Source organism: Vanellus vanellus (assembly GCF_965231255.1).
Source record: "Vanellus vanellus genome assembly, chromosome: 11".
In the NCBI taxonomy this organism is placed as follows: domain Eukaryota; kingdom Metazoa; phylum Chordata; class Aves; order Charadriiformes; family Charadriidae; genus Vanellus; species Vanellus vanellus.
Genome location: NC_138916.1, coordinates 6,749,162 through 6,767,327, shown reverse-complemented (window position 1 = coordinate 6,767,327; position 18,166 = coordinate 6,749,162). Strand labels below are relative to the sequence as shown.

The 18,166-nt window shown below is 37.3% G+C and overlaps 1 protein-coding gene across 1 annotated transcript in view; it reads right to left on the bottom strand.

Moving 5' to 3' along the window:
- Nucleotides 1-1,083: 1,083 nt before the first annotated feature.
- Nucleotides 1,084-18,166, bottom strand: part of ICE2 (interactor of little elongation complex ELL subunit 2) — a 29,519-nt gene continuing 12,436 nt past the window's right edge. Inside the window, exons 10-15 of the mRNA XM_082488646.1 lie at nucleotides 15,736-15,914; nucleotides 14,174-14,303; nucleotides 6,897-6,981; nucleotides 6,747-6,797; nucleotides 5,438-5,696; nucleotides 1,084-2,990 (exon numbers count right to left, since the gene is read on the bottom strand). Of these exons, the coding sequence (XP_082344772.1) occupies nucleotides 2,799-2,990; nucleotides 5,438-5,696; nucleotides 6,747-6,797; nucleotides 6,897-6,981; nucleotides 14,174-14,303; nucleotides 15,736-15,914 (896 nt within the window). The 3' untranslated portion in view covers nucleotides 1,084-2,798. The remainder of the gene's footprint in view (nucleotides 2,991-5,437; nucleotides 5,697-6,746; nucleotides 6,798-6,896; nucleotides 6,982-14,173; nucleotides 14,304-15,735; nucleotides 15,915-18,166) is intronic.

The following is an 18,166-nucleotide window of genomic DNA, read 5'->3' as shown; positions in this document are numbered from 1 at the left end:
GAGCTGAAGATTGACATTACAGGACAGGACTGAGATCTCTGGATTTTTTCTTCCTAAACTCAGTGGGTTGAGGACATAAAAAAAGACCAGTATTAGTTAGCTGTAGAGCAACAGTTAGCTGGAGGGTAAGATCCAGGCCCAAGGCCCACTCACCCACCTTCAGCTGTAGTTTCCTGCTTCCCGCAGCTTTACAATCTGTGTTACATTTAGGAATTTATACTTTGGTGGCATCACAACAGTCATGCTCCCCTGTACTCCTTCTTTCTCCTCCACAGGTAACTGTTCATTCAGGAGCACTCTATACAGAACCACAGATCCAGCAACTAATATCCAGCACGTTTTCTGGTTTTACTGAAATCTTTTTTACCAATTATTTTCTTTAGACTTTTTCTTTGTTTCAAATTTCTGATGTTACTGCCTGAAATAAACATGCTATCACTTTTCCCTTCTTTTATCAAACTCCTTCAAACACGATTTTATGTTAGATGCAAATATAAATAGAGTATACTTTGGTACTCCCACCCATGATATGTGAACAAAACCAGGGTCTGTTCAAACAACTAACTCATCTTAAAGCAATTTACCTTAGTTCCACTTGATCCAAAAGAGAACAATCAAATAAAACATAACTGTGAATTAAAAAGCCACCTCGTGTTGTATACAAACTCCAGATTCCCTACCTATTCTAAACAAATAAGTAACTACAATTAGTATACTTTCATTAGTAGTATACTAGTGTAGTATAATAATATACTACTAAGAGAAAGACGCAAATCTTTTAGGCATATATATATATATATATGGGCTAACAGACCATATATTTCTAACATATGAAACTGCATAGAGAAAATTTCATACGAGTCTGGCAAAACTTTTTTTATATACAAACTGAAAACTGCTTTGAATCCCCACACAGAGTTAGTTATCTGGCAAAAATGACTCACAGCTAAAATATTTCTTTTATGAGAGGTCACTAAGTGCATTTAGTATTTCGAATCAGAACTACTTGTAATTTGCAAACAGCTCTATGCCAGTTCAGCTTGTCATTAGCATATCACTGCAGCTAAAAGCAGCAGAGGACAAAAAAAGAATAAACTGAATAATACTATAAATATATCTAACAGTGCGTGTGGTGGGGAAATCAGAAAGTGCTTTGTATTTCACAAAGAATGGTTTTTAATATACATTAATTGTTTAAGCCTGCTTTAAAAAAGACTGTATTCAGGATTTTATAACAGGTATACCCCAGTAAACAATTTAAATATTTTATTTTTACTTTCATGACATGAAAATGTGTCATGCCCCAGCGAGCTGAAGAATGCTTGATCAGATGCCTGTACGTGGTAACTTCCTTACTCCAAACAAAAGACTTGGAAGAACATACTTAAGGCCTTTGTTTTTCATGTTTGCAGTTTAAGCATGCATACAACCAGCTCTCCAGAACATCATCCAAACAAAAATTGGCTCAGACGTTTTAAAAGTTGTTCGTGTTGTTCAAAAGGCAAAATTGGGAAGAATTTATTGGACTCTTTCTTGTAGTTTTCAAGAATTCATGTGGTCTTCTAAAAACAATACTCTTAAAGGAAAATAGAGGCAGAAATCCAGAAAACACAAACCAAAACCAATGATCGAGAATATAATTTTCGAATCTCAATTTCAAGAATTTTTTCTTTTGAAATTGTTTGATGAAACAAAGTATGTACCTAAAAGTAGCTGTAATGCAGAGAAACGTGTTCATATACTCACAATGCGTTTATACACTAACATTTAAAACAACTTTAATTTTTCCACACAACTCATATTCACTAGGAAACTGCACGTCATTGCATTGCTTGGCCTTTCGATAGACAGTAAGTAGTCTCTTTTCCTAACCTCACTCTGTCAGTTTGGGTCTAAATTTTGAGCAAACTGCTGATGTACAGCATAGTCTGGTTGGGGTTTTGCAACAATGACTAAGGCCTTGATCCTATCACTTGTTCCTCCAGGGAAACCTTAATACCTCAGGTAAGCACTACTACATATCAGTGTGCAACCTGATAGGAGATTTAGGCTGTAGCCATTCAGTATTACAGTAAATAACTGCAATATTCATTTTTGAAGACATGCCAGAATCCAAACAATTTCTGGAAATTGTTTTAGAGGAGCATAAAAATACCTACTTTTAACCGTTTAGCTGTACTCGTAAGTTTCCTAGTGCAAATTTATGGCACATACTACTCAAATAAACACAGCTTTTGTTACCCAAACCTCATTTGTTACACCATCCTAAAAAGAAAATGTATTTTCATAAGTAATTTAAAAACTGACAGACGCTGTGTGTTAAAAGGATTAAGTAATTAAAACCAAGTTGTTCCCCTTATGCACATTACACAAAGTAAAACATAATTTTAAATTATGTCAGAATAAAAATCTGTAGTGATTCTGGAAGAATTAAGAAAGCTCAAAAAACGTTATTTTTCTTGCTACGTGACATCAGATACTGCTGTCGACCACCGCTTCATTCTTCAAGCCGCAGTTTTTCTGCAAAAATCACGAGACCAACAGAAGATACTTTCGTCCCCTAAACTCAGCTGCAGACACTTGCTCTTTTTTCCTCTGACTGAATTTGAGATTTTCACTTGAAATGTGTCCATTGAGGTAAAAAAGGGTTAAAAGTTTATACAACGCGTCAGCTATGCCAGCCATTTCCCCTGCCAGCTTGTTCTAGCTCCTTTAAAGCTGCAAGAAAGCCTCAGATTTTTTTTGTTTTGTCTTGTCCTTCTCCAGGATATACTTATCACGGCATGGTTCAGCTATTTCTACTTCGGTTGCGTTTTGTTGTACTTCATTTTCCACTTTTTCTTCATTATTCTTTGTTTGCAGTAATTCTTCTTCAGCTTCTTTGTAGCCACACCTTCATTTCTAACATGCTTAGCTGGACTGCCTTTTGTTTCCATAGCTACTGGCTTTCCCTCATAGGGTGTGTCCGATTGTCCTTTCGCCCCAGTCATCTAGGCACATATGGGAGAGAATAAAAAAACCGCCACAAACTAGAATTAATAATCTTAAATCTGTAGTAAGCACAAACATATACAACTACCTTCAGAGAACTGCCTTCTACTTCTTGTCATTCCAGCCAGACTCAGACGCCACATCTGGACCGGGCGACAGGCACAGCTGGTCTTCCTGTCACCAGTGGGATCTGACCAATCCTGCCTCTTTCTTGTCTAAGTGCCTGGATTTCCTTCTGGCAGAAACCAAAGTGCATGAGGTAATTTGGAACTGATGCACAACTCTCTTTTGCCCTCATCTGAAGTCAGGATGTGGCCAAAACACATAACTGGGCCTGAAAAGCACAGTCCACTAAGCTAGGCATAGTTAGCCAGAAACATGTGGCTTTTACATAAATGAGTAAATCTATGCTGAAGAAAAATACTGCTTGAAAGTTTTCTTACTTTTAAAGTGTTGTACTACCTGAGGGTGGGACCTTTGGAAATTTCCCAAAGCATGATATGCATCACTTAGTCATCAGCATAAATTACAAAGAAGGTTGGATTCCTAAAAAGTTTCCACAACATTTCTATCAAAAGTTTCTTTAGATGCAGACAATTAATTCTTCTTCTCATAATAAATTCTATTCTGTTTCAAAAACAACAGCAACAAAAAACAGATGTTAGTGACTTTTAGACTATATTAATTTTTACTTATCCTAATGATGTCTGGAAGACAGATCACATTCAAACATCTAAAGCATTTTGTTTCTTTAGATTTAACTGCACTCTGAAGAAATGCACAATATAAATGCTGAGTAAGGCTGATCATTTTCAGTAAAAAGGAGAAAGCCATCCACACACAATTTTGTATTTATGTCTGTGACACAGAAATTGCGTTTTCCTAAATTAAGGTACTCCCATCCCTCTAAATTATATGTGCCCCTATACAAAATAACGTATTACTCTTATTTCAGAAACAGTATTGCATATATATTATTACAATTGTTTTGCTGCATAGGAAACAGCATACCAACGAGAATTTTAGTTTCTGTTTGTCAGGGAAGCCACCTGAATTGCAATGAAAGCTTCCTCAAAGGTGAAGGAGTTCAGAGCAAGCAGAGACAGATGGTTGATGGCAACGCGTCCGACAGTGCTAAGATACCTTAGAGGGCCGAAAGGAAACCTTATTTTTGCTGCTAGGAGTCACTGAGCTTCGTTTAAAATGACAACCAACCAAGAACAGATCCAAGACGCTCCACCCTAGCCACTGGAATCAGGAATCAATACATTAAGACATGAAAGATTTCAAAGAGTGGCAAGAGGGCACTGAGGCAAGTACTTAAACTTTCAGTGAAGAGTAATGCAGTTCGGTTTTCTGTCTTGCCATACGATTATCTCACACCTAGTAATGTGAAAGCTCTGACTTTTTTTTTTTTTTTTTTTTTTTGGTGTGGCTGATTTGCTTACAACCTCTCTTGTTTGCATGAGATTTTGGGTATCAAATACTACAGTTGAGTGCTCATAGCTATCTCCGCAGAGGAAGCACTCACCGGGATCCCTCTCCTCTACCTGGCTACTTATTTTCACAAAGATGTTTAAAATTTAGTATCTTAGACCTCCAAGTTTCTGCTGAAATAGCCCAACAAGTTCAAGATTTTGAGATCGGGGGAAAGACAGGACAAATGGAGATGAAAGTGGGACTGAAAAAAAAACCAGGAAAATGGGTTAAAAGTTCCTTCCTGAAATTGTTTGAAGAAAAAGTACGTCAACAAAAAGCACCAGAGAGGAAAAATTAGAAAATCCTTATAAATGCAAATATTTTATCTGTTTCAGCTGTACTGAAAGCCTATAAATTACAAAGCTTTTAATTACGCCAAATGCTACATTCTTTTTGCTCTCCAAAAGTATTATTAGCTCTCATTAAAGATGCAAAACTTCATTTTAAAAGAATTTTGCCATCAAACGGGGGGGGGGAAAAAAGCATATTTCAAAAAAAACCCCAACACTTGGGTGCAGCTCAATAGAATAGAACCTGACAGTAGAATTCGCCTTACCTGATCTTACCTGTCTACAGTTGTGCTAATCACCTTTACTCCTGTAGTCACTAGAGAGAATATGACAACTCTACAGCATGAGTCCTATAATCTATTTAAGAGGCCCACCCTGATGTAGAGATGCATCTTACAAAATATCCCATTTCCCTCTGTTAACAGCACAATGAGCTTAAACGTTGTTTTTCCATGCTGTAATATTTAGAACTAGGTGAGATGAATCTCACCTGATTTTTTTTTTTTTTTTTTCCTTCAGGAAAAAGGCATTCCTATTCTTGGTAGTAAATCCAAAACTCTAAAGGGTCTTTCTGACCCCCAAAGATGACAGATAAATATACTAGCTATATATCCAAGGGACTGAAGTAGATGACTTAAAAACTGATAAACTGCTTTTACATCAAGTGCGATACTGACCTTCTGTTTCCACATGGCTTCCTGGGGTGCGGGTGGAAAGGTGCATGGAACTCTTCCATGATTCATGTGATAGGGCAAAGGGAGGTTGGGATCCAGTGGCACCCATGGGACTGAAAGAGTGGCAGGTACAGTAGGCAGATCACAATGAGCTTTATGTAAGTTATATGATGCTCTCGTCATCTTGTCAAGAGAACTCTTGTAGATTGCAACTGATGAATCTCCTGCAGCATGAGTTAATAAATAAGAGCCCTCCTGCAAACTAAAAAGATAAAGTTCAAAATGAAAAACATTATTTAAATGTTTTTGTTTTGTTTCATTTGATCAGGATAGCTGCTCAGTTCTTAATGCAAAAGCAAAACATCTTTTGATATTTACTTATCAGTCCCCGTTTTATAAAAAGACTATGGACAAAAAAGCATGAATTAAACTGCATTGATAAATATATACTAATTCATGTGTTTATAATGTATTAATGATGTATTAATTTATCATCAATGTACAATACAACAAACCATTTAAGCATACACTGAAAATCCATCCCTATTTGGCAAACTATAACTCTTTAATCAGTGCCTTACAAAGCATAATTCATACATGGGCATAGACACAAAGAACAGACATGCTTTAAATACATGCAGGATTAAACAGGTTTTCAGGAAGATAAACGTCAACCAGCTGCCCATATCAAAAATCTTATCCACAAATCACGAAGCTACAGAAATTATGAAGTGTGGGAAAACTCTTCTGTAATTCAAATTAAGAGGCTGCACATACAGTGCAAGAAACATGTTTCACAAAAAAATTAAAACACTCGCAGACCAAAAGCCTTGAAGTAACTAAATAAAGGACGGAGCAAGAGAAAGGTCGAAACCTTGTACAGAGAAAGACGTATGCTGTTGTAAGTCGAGCTAAGCAGAAGGGAACACAAACAGTATTATTTCTACAGATTAAGCAAAAAGAGTAACAAAAACCAGAAGTCCCAATGTGAAATGTCAGCCTACATACATAATATTACAACTCACTCCTGTGAACTGTTCAACCAGCTCAGAAGCGTCCAGTCTCCTCTTTTGAATAAGTAGTTCATAAAAATCAAGTTCTTATTCTTTGGCATCTTTATACAAAACCTGTAATCCTAGGAACATTTTTACACAGTACTGCATTATGCTATGCTAGACGTAAAACGATCTGTAAAATATTTCATGTATCGGAAGAAATAAAAATCAAAGAGTAGACAAGCATTCTAGGGAAGAAACAGGATGAGCTGGCTGATGTTGCAAATAGATACAATGAAAAAGAATGGAGCACTTACTCAGACACTTTCTTCAAAATGTGATGAAGTATATTTAATGAATTTGCAGGCCTGCAAAACAGAAAAAAAACCAAAACCAAAAGTAGTAACTTGCAAGGCCTGTTAGGGTTTCAAATTCATTGCTAAAAAAAACCTATTAAAAATACTCACTTAATCAATCCAAGTTTTTCTCTTAAAATTTCTGGAGAAATCTTTTCTAGCATAATAAGCTTTGATGTAAAAGCATCGATACGTCCTGAAAAATATTAATTCCATTAATACACTAAAAATAAAAAAGATTAAATGCAAAAGCATAATTTGCAGACCTAATACATTTTTAAAGGAATACAAAAATTTGCCCTTTTACCATGTAGAACAGTGAAAATTTACCAATGTTGTGCAATAACGATAAGTAAAATGTACAGCTGCATTAAGTACAGACATCCATATTTGAGTTGTCTTTCTAAATCAGGGAGATGCCCACGATTCCAGCAAATCTTACATCTTGGGTGACATCTGGGATATACAACCTCATTTTATCATGGCCTTAGTATCATCAAGTTAGTTTATATATTCCCAAGTTCTTTTGATCCTTATCACTACGTTTCCTCACTAGACAGACCATGAGAGTTTATATTTTACAACAAATTCACTTTTGAGTTTAATATGCTTGTTTTTCTATTCTGATACGTTATATGAACAATTGTGTTATTTGATTTTCTGGGGATTCTGTACCTTCATCTCTTGATTGTTTTTCCTCGCCTGAAAAATTACACTTTACAATTCAGGCCTTATTCATGGCAAATCATTAAAGACTATTTGTCTTTGACATAGCTAGGAGCAACAATTCAAAGCTCTCTTCATCAAGTTTTTAAAATAAAAGCTGACAAGAGTAGTTTAGCCTACGTTTTCACTTGATAAGCAATAAAGATCATTAGCATAGCTTGTACACTGATGTGGTGACCGCGCCGTTCCTTCAGGATCCCTCTTACGTTGAGTTTTTTTCCAGAAATCTGTTCTATTCCAGGTCTCACAAGGAGAACGAGGAGCAGGCAGCATAATAAAATACAACCTACTCAGTGGAATTCACTGCCTAACTACAAATCTGCTCTTGTAGGAAGTGTAAATGCTTCAGCTGTACAGTTAAAACTGCTAAACGAAAACATTTCACATTCCAAGCTAAACATTACTAGCAACTTGTTATGTGATGTGTAAGAAGACCAAGAACTCTCATTTTAACAAATTTTAAAAAAATGCACTAGGACAACTCATTTCTTTTAAACACTGTACATTTGTTACGTTTCTTGATATAAGCATTTTGCGCAAGACTAAGCAGCTAGGTTTAAGATTCTGCATTGCTGACTAGAGGAAAAGAAATTTGAAGTCATTATAAAAAAAAAAAAAATCTGCTTGTGCTCTCCATTCCTTATCAGCTGCTCCTCAAAGCAGAAAATTCTCCATTTCTTAACTCATTGACAGCACAGCTGGGAAAAAAATATCTATGAACGACTCATACCTAATTTATATTACTGTATCTTATATTTGAGAAGTGGCTGACTGAAAACACTCGACACTCAGTAAGTTACCGATACAGTAAGTACTTCTTTCCAATTAATTTTTCAAATAATCTTTATTTACAGGCCAATATTATTCTATTCAACTGAAGGTAAACTATTCTTTTTGCAGTAAGGTTAGCTTAGGCACTTAATGGAAATAAGTGAATAACGGTCAGGGTAAAATGTTCCCATTAATCAACAAAGCTTATCACAACTTTATTTACTGCTTAGATCAAGTACGGTATCTTATTTGGGAAACATGTCACAGAGATTACTCCCTTCGCAGATGCGGGATTTCCTATCTGAGTAGCAAGGGGACTTCAATCAACAACTGCGTACAGTGCTCTACTGGCAAGAGGAACAGCGCTCTTAAGTTTGTTTGATGATAATATCTCTGCTTTTGTGCAAACAATCACAACCTTCTTTGAGAACATAAAAAATTAAAAATTCAACTTAATATCACACCTTGCAATTTCTGCAGGAGGCCATAGTTACACTTCTGTTTTCTGTCTCATCTCCTGAGCCGGCAGCACTGCTGAGTCACTGCGCTGAGCTATGACATTCCTCCCGTGGCCACACAGAATGATACAACACTGAAGAACACCACAGGACAATTATGGGGCACAGCCCAAGGTCCAAAGAACCTTCCATCCGTACTTATTCGGCAATACAAAAGATTGTTGAGACAGTGAATTAAGTTTTTTCAAGATCCAAGAACTCCTAAGCAATTAAACACTGAGGTCTGCTACATGCTCAAATCTTCAATTTTAGAGGCTTCACTTGAGACCTATACAGTCTCAGAACTGTCTGAACAAGAACGCAAGTTGTAAGTACTGTGTTAGTGATGGTAAGATCACAGTTTTCAAACAGTTGTTCCATACTTCCACACTTGTACTGTGGGGTAAATTAAAAAAGAGCAATAAGTTTATGGCTCTGCTATGGTTGATTTAAAAAATCCTTTATTATAGGACACGATATTTCACTTAAAATAATTCAAATGATAGCATAATCTAAGAAGTCAAGCCTGTCTTTCTGCTTACACCAAACACATGATAGAAGTAGTCTTACTTTCAGGTATCAGATTAATGAACAAGAATGAGATATTCACTCCATTTTAAGATATCTGTAGTACAGGGATTTCATCACCCTTAGAGAATTGTCCCTGGAGTTTCATGACAAAGCTTTCTATTGCAAAGAGCGGTCTAACTAAACCAGGAGGTTTGCAACATTGTATTTTTTACAGCTGCCAGAAATACAAGCTGAAATGCAGAATTTCACAGCTACCTTGCAATATTTCTCAACGAGAGCAGAAAGACTCCCTAAGTAGAATACAGTAACAGTTTCCTATTAAAAGCTGTGGTAGATGCTCTTTCATAAAATGAATCATTTACTTCCACGTATGGGTTTTTTTTACCTACCTCTATTACAAACTACATGGCAGTACAAAAATCTGCAGTCCCTGATTTGCCTACTTGAATAAATCGCATATTCGGTCAGTATCAAAAATTGGTGACACGCCAAGAGTCCCAACTCTGTATTTGTTTTTTTTTTTTTTTTTTTTAAACAGTGGTGGGAAGGGGCCTGCCCCACACGCTGGGAGCAGTAATTTACTGTGCAGGACAGTGACAACCCACAGTAAACCCACGCTTCCTCGGAGCACACAAAAGGAGAATCCCTGTGGACCCCCAGGGTTTGCTGCTGGAGGAAGTGCATCCAAGAGCTGACAAACCAACATGACTGGCATAACCAGTGTTTCCTCAATCCTGGCGACTTTTTCTCCCAAGCACACGAACAGAGCGAGTGTGTCAAAGGCCAGGCCGCCGAAACCTGCCGGCCTAGGGCTCCGCACCCGCTTCTCGGCCGGCAGGTAGATACAAAGGAGACACTGAGGAACCTCCGTATCAGAAAAAGATGGCTGTTTACGCCAGAACAACTCCTGCAGCGGGCAGCCCGCCTTCTCCTGCAGGCCTGAGAGCTTCTATAAAAAGGGGCGTTGGCTGGATGAGCCATCTGCAAACTTCTGCGCAAGCCGTATGGTAAGTATCCTGTAACCGATGGGAGATTAGATAGATGTTCTTTCAGTTTGTGTACTCTGTAGGCAGATTAGTCCTCTCTACAGTTTCGCTATTTCCTCACACTGCTTGTGACTCTGGAAACATTAATAAAAATGTTGATAAGATTGCCTACAGCAAGCTAAATTTCAGTGCAATTCAGTATACCGTTCTGCTTGTTAAAAAAAAACAAATAGAGCAGAAATGCTTCAGCACTGTACCTTAAGATATAATTAGAAATGGAGAACTGCGTGCATAATTATCTCTTTGTGAGGATTTTCTTTTAGAGAAGGGAAAAACCACAGCAAATACTGCTTTGAAAATTTAAAATTAGAAACATACATTTCCATTAAATACAGAGAGCAAAGATAGATGCAATCAGCAAAACTATCACCTCAAATACGTTAGATTTCACATAAACCTTATAATTCTATGATAGGATGCAAAGTTCGTATGGAAAAATTAGGCAAGACAGAACTCAGCACTTCTAAAATAGTATTCTGATGCGAGCCACCAACAGCAAAAGCGTAATTCAGTGCCCAAGTGGAAAGGTTAGGCAACCACAGGCCACAACTGTTGCCATAACAACCACGGAAAACAGAGATTTTTTTTCTACATCAGGAAATTGAGGCAGTACCCACTGCAGAACGTTCACTCTCTGTACAAACGGGATTGCTCTTACTGTGTAGCGAGTGCCAAATGTATTCTAAAATACATTTTCACTCACCACTTTGTTGCAGATTTTCCCTTTCAAAACCTTGCTAATTACAAGAAAATTGGTATCAGAGAGCTCTCCATGTATCAAAAGGGTTGTTAAAATAAGATGGCAACATTCTTTATATGCATTATTTTCATTTCTCTACAGAACATATGTATCCTAACAGACATAAAAACTTTCCTGACGTTTAAAATGTCATTGTACAAACATGAATATAGCATTTTCTACAGGACATTTGTTAGTGAAATTTTCCTTATAACGCTGCACTTGTAGCGTGCTTGCTTCATGTGAATTTGGACAAATTGCCTTTAGAAGTTAAGATATCTTTCTGCTAATATTTCCATTCTTTTTATCCATGCTTTATTGTCTTTTTATTTTCTGTGCTCTGAATTACAGCTGTCATCTCTTCTACACAGGATTTGTACTTTCCTGCTTCATTTTCACTGAATGTATGTTACTTCCCATTCATAGATTCTATTACATCATCTCCTGTTTCCATCTGCTGCATGACACAGGACAAGGAGTATAAAGACCATCCCTTTGACAGGGATGTCTCAAGTCATAAGACACATTAGGAAATTAAATTTCATGGATAAACTAGATATGGACAATGGAAAACGTGTTTAAGTAAGATCATCCAGTGTTCAGAACTCCTGAGGAATATCATAGCTATGGGAAGAGGTTTTCAATGAAGTTATGCTACGTATTTTTCTTCTTCATTTCTGCAAACCCAGAAAATTATTTCCAGTACCTTAGGAATGAGACACATGTACATTGTTTTCAAAGCATGTAATTTCTCTTATTTCTGAACGATAGAACTTGGTTTAGCCCCATCTTGCTTGTTTTTCCTCTTCGCTTGTATTTTAACTGTCTACATGTTATCAGTGCAGAAATATGAACACTACTGCCTGTTTGCAAAGAAAAATAAGTGACATTTGACCTTTCCCATACTGCAAGCTCAAAGGCCAAGGAATCAGTATCCTCTGAGTCACATATCTGATCCTCTATTTGTCTTCTAATTTGGAATGTAATAACAAATTTATTTAGGATTATTTCAAAAAAGAATAAAAAATATTTATGGCTCACATTTCATCAAGAAATATTTTTACCACTCCTGTGATAATTCATGTGGTATGTGACTCATTAAAAAAAACCACAATCAAACCAAAAAATGGCAAACTTGCTAAGTGTGCTCTCAATCCCAACATCCATGTCATCAACAAAGATGTTTAACAGCACTGGTCCCAGTACTGACTCCTGAGGAATGCCACCCATCACTGGTTTCCATTTGGACATTGAGCCATTGACACCAACTCTTTCAGTGCGACCATCCAGCCAGTTCCTTATTTACTGAGTGGTCCATCCATCAAATCCATGTCTCTCTCCAATTTAGAGACAAGGATGTCATGCAGGACAGTGTCAAATGCTTTGCACAAGTCCAAGTAGATGACATCTGTTACTCTCCCCTAATCCACCAACGCTGTAACACCATCATAGAAGGTCACCAAATTTGTCAGGCGTGACTTGCCCTTAGTGAAGCCATGTTGGCTGTCACTGATCACCTCCTTATTTTCCATGTGCCTCAGCAGAGTTTCCAGGAGCATGCGCTCCATGTTCTTGCCAGGCACAGAGGCGAGACCCACCAGCCTGTAGTTCCCCGAGTCTTCCTTTTTTCCCTTTTTGAAAATGGGGGTAATGTTTCCCCTTTTCCAGTCAGTGGGAACTTCACCAGACTGCCATGACTCTCCAAATACAACGGAAAATGGCTTAACAACTTCATCCACCAGTTCTCTTGGACCTGAGGATGGATTTCATCAGGTCCCAAGGACTTGTGTACCTTCAGGTTCCTTAGATGGTCTCATACTTGATCTTCACTTACAGTGGGTGGTTCTTCATTCTCACAGCCCCTGCCTTTGCCTTTTGCAATTTGGACAGAGTGGTTAGAGCCCTTCCCAATGAAGATTAAGGCAAAAAACTCATTGAGTGCCTCAACCTTCTCCATATCCTGGGTGACCACGTCTCCTGTTTCCTTCCAGAGAGGGCCCATATCTTCCTTAGTCTACCTTTTATCACTCACGTACTTACAGAAGTTTTTCTTCTTGCCCTTGATGTCCTTGGCCAGATTTAATTCTATCTGGGTTTTAGATTGCCTAACCTCATCCCTGGCAGCTCGGACAGTTTCTGCATATTTCTCCCAGGCTACCTGTCCTCACTTCCATCCTGTGTAGGCCTCCTTTTTGCTTTTTAGTGTGTCCAGGAACATCTTGTTCATCCACGCAGGCCTCCTGGCTTTTTTGCCTGACAACTTCTTTTTTGGGATACATTGGTCCTGACTTGGAGGAAGTGATCCTTGAATACTAACCAGCTTCCTTGGCCCCCTCTTCCATCCAGTGCTTTATCCCATGGAACCCTACTAATCAGATCCCTCAAGAGGACAATGTCTGCTCTCCTGAAGTCTAGGGTAGTGAGCTTGCCGTGCACCTTCTCTGCTGCTCTAAGGATCTTAAACTCTATCATTTCATGATCACTGCAGCCAAGGCTACCCTTGAGCTTGACGTTCCTCACTAACTCCTCTCCTTGTTGGCTCCTCTACCACTTGAAGAAGGAAGTTGTCACCAACACATTCCAAGAACTTCCTGGATTGCTTGTGCCCTGCTGTGCTGTCCCTCCAACAGATATCGGGGTGGTTGAAGTCCCCCATGAGGACTACGGCCTATGAATGCGATGCTGCTCCTATCTGTCTATAGAGGGCCTCATCCGCTCTGTCATCCTGGTCAGGTCACCTGTAGCAGACCCCCACTGTAACGTCACCTGCCTCTGCGTGCCCTTTAATCCTGACCCATAAGCTCTCGGTTGGCTCTTCATCCAGCCCCCGATGGAGCTCCATGTACTCTAGCTGTTCATTGACATAGAGAGCTACACCCCCTCCTCGTCTCCCCTGCCTGTCCTTCCTGAAGGCTCTGTATCCTTTGCAGTCATAGGAGCCATTCCACCACGACTCACACGACATCACATGTCATGACACATATTGAATATACCTTTAATACATATTTTTCTCTTCTGTTATTCTATGAATATTTAGACATACGTGTTTCTTAAGCAAAAATCAACACATGAACTTACCAATATAAAATAAGCATTCAGAATGCAACATACTCTCTGTCCACAACTGACATACTTCACTTTCTGTAAGAGCTTCGACACCGTAGTAGGCTTGGTATTCTAGTTTTGGCAACAGGAATATTGGAATAACCTATAAAAGTGAAGACACAAGAAAAATCAGCACTCACTGTCCAAAAAATGTGCACAATTGAACTACATTTTGTAACTGATAATCATCAGTCTTCCACTACAGCTGAAGCAACAAAGACATCTCACAGATTTTGAGTGATGGTTCACATTATATGAAACCCACAGTGTAACTTTTGGACTACAAAGACTCTATATAGAGGAAGGTGAAATGGACAAAACCCCAACAACCTAGACAAGCATTTACAAATAATAAATTTTGCTGCTAAGTAATTTTTCCATGGGACTAAATTAATTTGAAGTTTACACTTCTGTGCTCTACTGCCCTCTGCAGGAATTTAAGAAGAAAAACTATTATATTTCTGATTTGCTTATAATTAGTGGAATTCTGCCACTCCTTGCCAGAATCTCACTTGAAATCAGAAGCTAGTGCTCGGACTCTCATTTGAAATCAGAGGCTAACCTTTGCATGTTAACACTAACACAGAAAATATAAGCCTCTTCTCAGTGACAAATCACAATTTAAATTTCAGCAGGAATTTTAAAAAATAAACCGCTCAGTTTTTGATTAACAAACTAAGAAGCTATTCACAGGCATTTATATACAGTGGATCAATAGCAAAGAGATGGTATTTCTTCAAAGTAAGATTTTGAGCACAGAATTTTAGCAAGTAATCAGTTACAAAGACGTATTTCCATTTCAACAAAGCATAAGCACCTCACAGAATGCCTACCTACCATAATTATGGTATTCTGGGGAGGGAGATACCACACCAAATTTGTTGAACGAGTCAGAGAACTCTTGACAAAATAATACATTACTCAGGATTCCAGAATAAGCTTTGCTTCTCCTGATGTTACAAGGAGTATTTGGATTACAGATGCATTTAAAGCATTTTATTCCTTAAGACAAACGACTTGCTAAGATGTATACCATAGTATTTTCAAGCAGAATGACTAGGATGTCTTTTTATCTTTAAATGTGTCCTCTGTTCATTCTATCTCCTATTTCTCTACTTAACTAGGCATAATAACGAGGCTGAAGCCTGCTTGAAAGTATTTATGATCATGAACATTCTCAAAGCCAAAAACCTAATTACTGCATTAACTTTTAAGAATAGTTCAGACTGACATTAGTTTACATGAGTATAATTACCCATGCATATTACTGTAATGTAGTTGTAGTAAGAAAAGCAGAATCACACTTGCTTATCTTCTAATCAAGTACGTTTAAAGAAATCACGTTATTCTTCCTTCTCTTCCTATAGCAAACATTTACTTAAAGGAGACACACACTATAGAGTTACAATTCGATGTACTAATTGTCTGAGTGAAAACACAAATGCTATGAAGAAGTGGGAATCCCAGAGATGCTAGTTGAGCACAACTGTTTAAAAAAAAAAAACAAACAAAAAAGCTAACAGCAAAGCTTGTACCTTTTGGGCTTTTTTCTTCTTATGGTATCGTGGCAATGACTTTACTTTTTGCACACTGCAACGCACAAGTAACAACAGATCATTCAAACTGAATAGCTTATACACAAGGTTTCCATCCTGAGGTGCTTTATACTCTGAAGGGTCTTCTTCAAGCATCTGAAGTTCATTTGGCAGCTTTCCTTTAGAAAATAAATAAAACTGAAAATTAAAAGCTTGCATGTCTTTAGCATGATGCTAATGAGCTTTTTTCTCTTGGAGTAGGGTTTTTTTGGTGTGGGGTTTTTTTTTTTTGTTTTGTTTTGTTTTTTTAATAGGATCTGTTTTGTTTCCTAAGATTTGGGGGTGAAAACTGTCTCATTAGGCCCAAGAAATCACTTATGTATTAAAAAAAATATTTAGAATATGTCCACTATAACTTTTTAAAAGGATATTTTTAAATATTCCCACATTTCATCCTAATCATTAGATTTCTTACACAAACAGAGCTGTGAGACTCCATTCTTGTTCAAATGGAATTCAAAGGCTGTTTTTTAAGCCACAGTCACTCAGCACAAAGGAGACAAAAATTTTATTTACAATGAATGTCTCCTGAGAGTCACCATCCATTTATCAGTTACTGACATAACTCGAGCCTCAGGTTTGGATGGTAGCATAAGCCTCTGTTCCAAATTGAGTTTGCTTCAACTTAAATTTCAATACCAGCATATTCAAAAGAAACACTTATTAGATCTCCAAGTGCAGCGTGAGGTGGGTTAACAAACATCCCTGAATCCCTTAGAGATATTTTAACAAAATATTTTAAATAAATAAGAATTAACTCCAACTTGTTTGAGATGATTTACTGAAAATTTATCCAGTTACGGGTTTTGTCCTGCAGCTATGTGGAAATACGTGTCAAAACTACAACTACAAATAGATATTGCTGTAGTGCTATGAATAAATACATTTATCATTAAATTTAGAGTTTATGTGCGTCTTTGAATAAATGTATACTGCATGAGATACTATCATCCAAGTGACCAGAAATAATTTCTGTTAGTAAAATATTTAACTAAGTTCTGGTTTCTGCAAAAAAAAAGACATGCGTGGAGGTTTATCAGCTTGCTATAGAACTCTCCATTTGTAGAATTATGCTTTCTATTCTTTCACAGTCACATCTTAGCCATATTGGTTTCAATACTTATATTAAAAAGAGAAAAAAAAAATCTACTATCAAACACCTGAATTCCATACTCTGGCTTTTTAAGAGAAGGAGAAATAGAAAGAGTACTGTGCTGCTCAACCCTTCAAACTGAGGAATGAGACATGGTCTTTTAGTGACTACTAAAATTCAGTTAAATCAATAAAAAAACACAATTTCAACTAAACTGGAATTAGTTGTGTTAACTGTTTCCATTACAGATTAATTAATTAATTAAGATTAATTCTTACATGATCAAGTACACAGCTAGTCAGAAGATACTAACAAAACATGTTTTCCCACCAAAAAGCATTGATTAATCGGAATTAAATATTTGAGAAAAAGAGTATCCGTCCCGATGCAACCTGCCCGGTTTCCTGTCAATTTACCTAACGCATTAAAGTGCTTCTAACTTCAGTTGTACAGAGTTCAGAAACAACTCAGGCATGTGAGAAAAACCTCAAAGGTCATGTTCCCTCGGCTTTTCAAGATTTCTAGTTTTTGGCTGAAGTCTGGGTGTAGCATAGGTTCAATTTCTGGCTAAATGCCTGAAAACTTGGAGAGGTGGCTTGCAGCAAGTCCTCATTAATCTTCTAGAAGAGATTACTAGGAGCTAAGAAACAGCAACTGGACTAGGGGACATCCAGATTTCAAGTTTTCTTTCAAGTTTTAATTGCATAATTTGATTACATTTTTCTTCTACAGAAAATGTAAAATGATTCCATTTTTGACAGACAAGAAACTATTTTTGCAGACCAGACTACTCAAATATTTGAATTTCCGAGGAAAAGTAACTCATTTCACTACCAAATGATTTCTTTTCCTTGCATAAAACCCTAGCATTTCTTCAGAGCTAAAGAATGTCTTGTTTAGTCTTTTTGTTCTCGGCACTCTCTTGAGTTTGTCTCCATCTAAATTGAAAAACAGGGTGGCCAAACTAGTCCCAGTATACTATTCTTCATCCTGTGGTAACTGCTTCTATCTCAGCGATATCCCAATGTACTTTAGAAGTGTGCTTGTTATTCAACATCCATGTTATTAACAAAATACTGAACATAATCAAGGCCAGAACAAATTCGTATGGGACCCTACTTGAAATACCCACAACAATGTATAACAACATTTCGTTTCTCTGAAGTAAAACATTTCACTTTCACATTCACCTCTGTGTACAAATGACTCCCAAAATGCTCCCTTTTGTGTGTAAGACAGTAATTCTCACACAGAGAAAACATTGTTAAAAAAAAAAAA